Consider the following 9,617-nt stretch of genomic DNA (forward strand, 5'->3'; position numbering starts at 1 on the left):
AAATCCCAATTATTCTCTTTAGAAATATTTTTGATAAAACCCCCAATTCTACAATCAAAATATGGATTAATTCACAAATGAACTTCTGGAATCATGTTAAAATACAAAAACTAATATTACATACTGACCCCCATGAAAATATGAAAAGAACGCAGCGAAAATCACCTCAATCGGAGTTCTAAAACTCAAGATATACTTAAAATACCAAAAGAACACAGTCTAATTTTTTTATACATAGGCATTCCGCTTTTGCACCCAAAAAGCCGCACCTGCGCATTTCCGGCTGTCATTTCCACTTTTGCGGACCATTTTTCGCACCTGCGGGGTAGCAGATGCGGACCCATCTTCGCAGCTGCGAAGCACCAGCACCACTTTTCTTCTCTCACACTAAAATGAGCATAACTCCCTCATATGATATCCAAATTCGACGATTCTTTTTTATATGGATCCATAATTATGATACAAATCTAATGCTTCAATCAAAACAGAAATTGGAGCTCATTTGATTAATGTGGTACCATTTATACTTGAAGAAACGACGTCGAAATATAAAAAACGAGCGCAACACAATCCAAACCTATCTGAAACTTACCCGAACCCCTCGGGACCACGTCTGAACATACAAACGAGTCCCATAATATAACACGGACATATTCGAGGCCTCAAATCACTCATAACAATATCAAACCACGAATCACACCTCGAATCGAACTTAATAAACTTTTAAACTTTCAACTTCCAAAACTCGTGCTGAATCATATCAAATCAACTCGGAATGACATCAAATTTTGAACTCAAGACCCAAATGATATAACAAAGCTATTCTAATTTCCGGAACCACAAACCAAATCCGATATCATCAAAGTGAACTCCCAATCAAACTTATGAACATTTCAAACTTCCAAATTACCAACTTTCGCCAATTAGTGCTGAAACCTTCTAGAATTATCCAAATGCAAATCCAGGCATACACCCAAGTCCAAAATCACCATCCAGATCTAACAGAATCCTCAAAACTCCAATCCGAGGTCAAATATTCAAAAGTCAAACTTGGTCAACTCTTCCAACTTAAAGTTTCCTAATTGAGAATCACTCTTCCAAATTCATCATGAATCACCCTAAAAACCAAAAACCGACAATTCACACAAGTCAAAACAAATCATATGAAGCTACTCAAGACTTCGAACAGCTGAACAGGATGCAAATGCTCAAAATGACCGATTGGGTCGTTACAGACCCGACCTGTCATTTTGAACATTTTATTTAGTTCAATAGTTTGGGATCATGAGTCACTTTATATGGTGTATTTTTACTTGCGTGTATCGTAGGTTTTAGTTTTTGAGTGGTTCGAGATTGATTTGGATGGAGGATTCTCATTTTAGAAGATTGAAGTTGAAAGAGTTGACCAAGTTTAACTTTTGTGTATTTGACGTTGGATCGGAGTTTTCATTGTTTCGGTAGCTCCGAATGGTGATTTTGGACTTGGGCGTATGCCCAGATTTGCATTTGGATGTTCCTAGAAGGTTTTGGCCCTAACTGGCGAAAGTTGGCAATTTGAAGGATGGAAAGTTTATAGGTTTGACCGGGAGTTGACTACGATATTATCAGCTTCATCAGTAGAAAAAGCCACAGAGTTTTGTTACTTTGTGCCCCATGAGATCAAGCATGACCCCAGAAAATGTACCATTCCAGATGTACTCTTTCTATCCACCAAGTATCCTGTGTAATCAGCATCAGCATATCCAACAAGATCAAAATTATCAACTCAGGGATTGAAGAGGACCAGGTCTTGTGTTCCCTTGAGATACATCATGATTCTCTTGGCAACATTCAAATGAGATTCTCTTGTACTTGATTGAAATCTAGCACACAACCCAACACTAAACATAATGTCAGGTCGGCTAGTTGTCATGTATAGAAAAGATCCAATAATACCCCTATACATAGTTTCATTGACAGAAGAACCAGGTTCGTCCATGTCCAAACGAGTAGCAGTAGCAATGGGAGTATCAATTGTCTTTGAGCTTTCCATATCAAATCTTTTCAGCTCCTCCTTGATGTACTTCTATTGACTTATCATAGTACCCTTTGAGGTTTGCTTTACTTGTAACCCAAGAAAAATGTTCAGCTTCCCCATCATGCTCATCTCAAATTCACTTCCCATGGGCTTTGCAAACTCCTTACAAAGGGAATCATTTGTTGTACCAAATATGATATCATCAACATAGACTTGCACAATCAACAAATTTCTCCCTCTTTCCTTCAAAAATAGAGTATTTTCAATTTTCCCTCTAGTGAAGCCACTCAAGAAGGAACTTGGACAATTTCGCATACCTTGCACGAGGGGCCTACTTCAATCCATATAAAGCTTTCTCAAGTTTGAAGATATGTTTAGGATGTTCATGACATTCAAACCCGGGTGGTTGCTTGACAAAAACTTCCTCCTTCAAATATCCATTCAGAAATGCACTTTTAACATCCATTTGGAACAATTTAAATTTCATATGAGATGAAAAATCTATGAAAATTATGATGGCTTCCATTCGAGCAATAAGAGCAAAAGTCTCATCATAGTCAATCCCATCTTCTTGATTATAACCCTAGACCACTAGCCTAGCTTTATTTCTTGTTGTATTACCAAACATATTAAGTTTGTTTCTGAACACCCACCTGGTTCCAATTATTGTTCTATCTGAGGGCCGGGGAACCAGGTGCCACACTTTGTTTCTCTCGAATTGATGAAGCTCTTCTTGCATAGCAGCAATTAAGTCAACATCTTTTAATGCTTTCTTGATATTTTTAGGCTTAATTTGAGACAAGAAGACTGAGAAGGCAAACATTTTTCTTTCCTTAGATCTAGTTTGAATACCAGAGTTCAAGGGAGTGATCATATTTTGAAGAGGATGTGAACTCTTGTGCTTCTAGTTAGACATTTGAACTTCAGAATGTGAGGGAACATGTTCCTATGTATTTTCCATCATTGGCGTCGACATAAGTATGAATCCCACTTATTTGTCCTGCATCAGGAGTACCTAATATAGAATCAACAACCATATGCTCAACTTCAATTGCGGTGATGACAGGACCAGGTTCCTCTGTTTCGGCTGGAGATTCTGCTGCATCTTCTTCACCAATCTCCTTGACTTGACTCATTAGATAAGTCTTCTCATTTTCCATATCTATGGCTTCTCCATGAACCTTTGAGAAATATCTATGTTGATCATCCTTATCATGTGAGTCCTTCCCACATCAAAGATCACATACACACTTTTCTCTACACATGAAGTTCTTTTGTTGTAGACTTTATATGCCTTGCTTTGAGAAGAGTAACCAAGAAAAATTCCATCATCACTTTTTGCATCATATTTTTGTCAATGTTTTCTTACCATTGTTGAGAACAAAACATTTTCATCCAAATTCCCTTAGGTAAGTCAGCTTTGGTTTTCTCTCGTTAAGCAGTTCATAAGGAGTCATGTCAAGCAGGGACTTGATCATGCACCTGTTAATCAAATGACAGGTAGTGTTAATTGCTTCAATCCAAAAACTCTTTGACACACCACTGTCAATCAACCTTGTTCTATCCATATCCTCAAGAGTCCTATTTTTTCTCTCCACAACACCATTTTGTTGAGGTGTTCTAGGAGCAGAAAAATTATGACTTATGCCATTTTCAGCATAAAATTCATCAAACTTGGCATTGTCAAACTCGGTGCCATGATCAGATCTGATACTCACAACATTATAGCCCATATTCACTTGAATCTGCTTCACAAAAGCAATAAAAACTGGAAAGGTTTCATCCTTTGTCCTCAAAAACAAATTCCATATAAATCTGGAATAGTCATCAACAATCACGAAGATGTACTTCTTTCCTTCTTTAGCTAGGTATCCTCATAGGTCCACGAAGATCCATATAAAGAAGATCTAGTGGCCTTGAGGTGCTCACTTCCTTATTTGGTTTAAATGAGGGCCTGGCTTGCTTCCCCTTTACACACACATCACACACTTTATGATCCTTGAACCTTTACTTGGGCAGCCTACGAACCAGGTCCTTCTTGATCATCTTATTAAACAAAGAAAAGCTTGTGTACCCTGGTCGTCTGTGCTATAGCTCAGCATCATCACTAACAGCACTTTGGCGTGTAAGATCACCACCATTTAGAAAGTTGAATTCTGCAACATAGATGTTCTTGAATTTCTTTGCAAACAAGACCACTTTACCGGTTATGAGATTTGTGACAGTACAAAATTTTGACAGGAACTCCACTTTGTTCCCTTTGTCACATATTTGGGATACACTCAATAAGCTGTATTTCAAGCCATTCACATAATACACATTTTCAATTGAGTGTGAGAGTGTTTTGCCAAAATTTCCAACGCCAAGAATATAGCCCTTCGTGCCATTTCCAAAATACACACTCCCACCTTGCAAGGTCTTGAGTGAGAGGAAATCATCCATCCTTCCAGTCATGTATTTAGAGCAGCCACTGTCCATGTACCATTTTTTGACTGCTTCCCATCACTTCATCCTGCACATAAAATCACTGATTAGATTTAAAAAGCCAAACCAGTTTGGTCCCTTATAATTAGGAGTGGCAAACGGGCGGGTCGGGTTGGATATGGTTAGGGTCAAAAATGGGTAATGAAAAAACGGATAAATTATCTAACCCGACTCATATTTAATACGGATAAAAAATAGGTTGATCGACGGATAATATGGGTAGCGATATTATCCATGACTTCTTGAATATGAACACTTTTGAGGGAATTCCTAGTCTCTCAAACTTGAGGAATCCCCAATTTGAGACTTTATAATGTAAAAGTTAAACCAATTAGCTATCCATTGGTTATCCATTTTCTAAATGGATAATATGGTTCTTATCCATATTTGACCCATTTTTAAAAAGTTCATTATCCAACCGATTTTTTAGTGGATAAAATTGGTGGTTAGCTGTGTTCTTTTAACCATTTTTCCACCCCTACTTGTAATGATATAATGGGTGGATCAAAATTCTTTTTGTCCATGCATGCATCATATATTACTTATTTAGAGAACCAAGTTCCTTAGGAGTAGGTTTCTTTTCACCAAAAATTTTATTTTTCTGCTAAGCTTGAAATTTAGCTTTACAAGAGTGCTTGTAATGACCAATTTGACCATAATGAGTGCAAAGCCATTTATTAGTCACAGTAACATACTTACGATGAGGATTATAGGGAGTTTTAGCCTTATGGAACCCGATTCCTTGCCTGTTTTCACCATTACTTTTATACATAGACGTGATTACATCAGAGGACCAAGTCCATTTAAGGGACTTATCTAAATTATTTTTAATCTTTTTTAAGTCCTTCTGAAGTTGTCTATTCTTGTCAAGCTCAACAATGAGGCTTATTTTGACCTCTTTGAGCTTACTTTCAAGCTTAAGTTGAGTCTCACTAGCCACTTCGTTTCCCTTAGGGGTGTTCATCCATTTTTCCTTTGACATTTTAACAAGGTATTTTCTCTTGCTATTTCTTCCACTTATTCCTTCAAATCTACAATTACAACCACCAAGTCATCTCTCTCTTGTTCTACCTCTCCAATTTTCTCAGTTAAAACTTTTTTCTCATTGATAAGACTATGATAAGCATCAATCAAAATATTTGCTAAAGACATCAGTTTCTTTTTAGAGTAATTTTTCAAGTTTCTTTGAACATTAAGAAAATTCACCCCATCTTCCTTGCTGTCCTCATCATCATCAAATTTGTCCATAAGTGCAAAGATAGAATCATATTCTGTAGATCCACTTTCAACAGCCATCATGGAGGTGTCTCCTTGGTCAACCCCACCTACAGTTTCACTAGAGGAATTTCCCCAGGCATCCAGAGCTTGCTTCACAATATTGTCAGTGGCATCTCTTCTCTTTAACCTCCTGTCGGGGACCGGGTTCCTTTTGACCATCTTGTTAGCGTTGTGAAGAGGACAGTCTTTGGGAGTGAAGCTCATTGATAATAGTGGTGAAACGTATATGCATGTCCTGAATGACCTCATCCTCATTTATCTTGAAAAGTTCATATTCAGCAGTAAGCATATCTATTTTGGACTGCTTAACCTGAGCAATTCCCTCATGTGCAGTTTGGAGAGCTTCCCATTTCTCCTTAGCAGACTGACAGTAGAGATGCAATTGTATTCATTTAGTCCAATTCCACGAACAAGAATCTTCTTTGCCCTAAAGTTCTTCTCGATGGTCTTTCTATCAGCATCATCGTACTCCTTTATTGTCTTTGGGAATATAATTGTTCCCTCACCAATAGTTATCATGGGAATAAAAGGACCATCACATATCATAGATCACAGCTATGAGTCCTCAGCCATAATGAAGTCGTGCATTCTTTGTTTCAACCAACCATAGTATTCGTCGTTGAATCTTGGTGGTCTATAGGTTGATTGTCCTTCCTCGAAGTTTGGTGGAGCAACCATGAAGATCCTTTCTAGGTGTTAACCTTTTAGAAAAAACCCGCTCGGATACCAATTGATAGAAATTAAGGATCCGCCAACAGTATAGAGAACTAGATTCTTTATCAGTTTCCACAGCAAACAACAGTAAATAAAGAACACATAATGTTTACGTAGAAAACTCCCTGCTCACGAGATTAAAATCATGACCTACCATAGTAAGATTTCAACTTCACTAACTGGGCAAACTTCATATTACAACCTATTTCAATTTAGGAATTAAACTTTTAATCTCTCACCTCTTACAATAACTCTATTGTAAGCTCTTTGTAATCACTCTATTACAAATCCACACTCTTGATTAACTCTAGTCAAACAACCAAAAGCAATATTAGTTAAGTGATATCCTACTAAATGCTTGTAAAATTCTGTGTAGGAATACAAGTAAATAACATAAGACAAAGGCATAACAAACTAAAGGACCCAAGACATATTCAATACTGGAATCTGGTCCTTTATTTTGTATTAGCTTTGTTCTTCAATGCACCTGAGGGAACAGAGGTGGCTGCACACTTGAGTGAATATATGTTTTTATATTTGCAAGTGTTAGGTCAAAACCTTGTAACATGTTGTTTATATATGTGAGATCATGAGAGTAGTTACAAGGGCATTTCCGGTTTCTAGCAAATTACAGTTGTGTTGCTGTACTATTGCAAGTACAGTGCAACTGCTTTAACATCTGTAGGGTTGACTTGCACGACGACCTGAGGACTTGATCCTATCTGTTCCCTTTGCAGTTCCCTTGTCTATTTTTGTCACGACCCAAAATCTCACTATAGGCGTCGTGATGGCACCTAGTCTCTAAGACTAGGTAAGCCAATTTCTATTACATTTTGAAGCCATTATTTTTTAATTAAATAAGTAACCAAAACTAACAGCGGAATAAATATGAATATACATCCTCCCAAGACTGGTAAAACTGAGTCACGAACTCTAACTGAATACATGAAATGATCACGAGGACCGAATATACAATACTTTTGATTAAAAATTAACAGTACAATGAAATGAAAAGACTCCAAGGGACTGCGACGACCAAGTAGCTCTACCTTGGATCCTTACGGTCCCGCTTTAACTCTCCTCAAGTCCGATATCTCCAATACCTGGCTCTGCACAAAAATGTGCAGAACTGTAGTATGAGTACACCATAGTCGGTACCCAATAAGTATCAAGACTAACCTCAGTAGAGTAAAGACAAGGTACAGTCAAGACACTCACTAGTCTAATAGCCTGTGCAATATAATATACAAGATAGTAGGAAATCGATAATAATAAGGACATCATAAAACAACCAGTGATATGCACAGCAAGAAAACAAAATGCCATTTAATATCGCTCAACAAATAATAAACACAAGTACACCCAATTAAATCAAATTCTTCAAATAAATATCCTTCACATATAATTCTACCAAATAACTCTCTTTCAAATATAATTTTCCTCAAGTAAATATCTTTCAAATATAATTCTTTCATATAATACTTTCTAAATAAAAATCCTTCCAAATAAATATTTTGAATATAATTCTTCAATTAAAAAGTCACCATGTGACACCTTATTTCATAATCATAAAAATACGAGTCTCAGCCCATTTTCATATTTTTCATAAACACGGGTCTGAGCCCATTTTTCATATCTCCACGGCACTTCGTGCCCATAATTAAATCATATCACAACTGCACAGAGAATTCACGTGCCAATTATCATCATCATTTCATCACAGCACCTCGTGCCCATATTTCATATCACAACTGCACGGCCGATTCACGTGCCAAATATCCTTATTATTTAATCACGACACCTTGTGCCAATATTTCAATTTATAATCCGCCTGGCAATAGCCACAGGCTCTCAATTTCAACATAAATCAGATTGTTATCAATTTACCAACAACAAGACAAATTGCACAAGGTATAAAAGTAAACACAAGAAAATCACAACATCACATGAAAATTATCAACACCACAACCCCACATCATCATATATCGTCCCTGACAATAGCCACCCTTATCGCTTCTATTGCCACCCTTATCACTCCTATAGCCACCCTTATCGCTCCGCCCAGACAATATCAATAGCCAGCTATATCGCTCCGATTGCCACCTTTATCGCTTCTATAGCCACCCTTATCGCTCCGCCCAAGCAATATTCCAACAAACTCAACAGCAATGAAATACCACCCTTATACCCACATAATATCAACGGTGAAATGCCACCCTTATCTCCCCAAAATAATAATTCACACAACACAATCATTTACACGGAAAATTAACACGACAACATAATAAAATCAATTCATGTAACAATTTACCCAATGGCCACAACCAAATTCCAGAGATATAACAAAAATCAATTAATTTCACAACAAATAGCCCAAGGCTCCACACAATGTATATAACACCCAAAAATAATTAATAGAGATAGAAATTACTCAGCATAAAGCAAAACCTTCATTAATGAAAATTTAGATAATTATATTAACATTTATTATTAAGCCCGCTTAAATTAATTATTTGCATAAGAAAATTCATATTTGAATTAATTTCCAAGAAATATTAGACCAACAATACTCACGAAATTTCATAAATATTTCAAGTAACAGTCACATCAAATTATCTTATAAAAATAAATTCAACAATAAGGATTTAGGCATGGCAAACAGATTATTTAATAATTTGCCACAATTTCCCAATTTACTACACAATAATGCCTAAGACTTTAATTCAATGAATTTTGCACGTATAAGCCTGAGCACCTACTCGTCACCTCGCATACACGGCTTTTCAAATTTTACAAATGGCACATAAGACTCAATGCCTAAGGGGTAATTCCCCCACTCGAGGTTAAGCAAGACACTTTCCTTTTTGAAGTTAGGCCGATATTCCAAAATAGCCTTCTTGCTTGAATTGACCTCCGGACAGCTCAAATCTATCCAAATAATTATATTAACTCCATTAAAATTAGTCGGAAAAATTTCCCGGATAATAATACGTCGACTTAAAAATTTATTCCAAAAAGTCAACAAAGGTCAATGTGGGACCCGCCCCTCGGAACCCGACATAATTTTCATGAAATCCGAACACCTATTCCGATATGAGTTCAACTATACCAATTTTATTTAATT

General features: G+C 36.7%; 1 protein-coding gene across 1 annotated transcript; it reads right to left on the reverse strand.

Annotated features, from left to right (window-relative positions):
- Nucleotides 1–5,942: 5,942 nt before the first annotated feature.
- Nucleotides 5,943–6,325, reverse strand: LOC142167161 (uncharacterized). The gene is made up of 2 exons (XM_075227320.1): nucleotides 6,191–6,325; nucleotides 5,943–6,143 (listed from the first exon to the last, which is right to left on the reverse strand). Exons 1-2 carry the CDS (start codon nucleotides 6,323–6,325, stop codon nucleotides 5,943–5,945), a joined length of 336 nt encoding a protein of 111 aa, XP_075083421.1.
- Nucleotides 6,326–9,617: the final 3,292 nt, after the last annotated feature.

This window comes from Nicotiana tabacum, chromosome 12 (assembly GCF_000715075.1).
Source record: "Nicotiana tabacum cultivar K326 chromosome 12, ASM71507v2, whole genome shotgun sequence".
NCBI classification, from domain to species: domain Eukaryota; kingdom Viridiplantae; phylum Streptophyta; class Magnoliopsida; order Solanales; family Solanaceae; genus Nicotiana; species Nicotiana tabacum.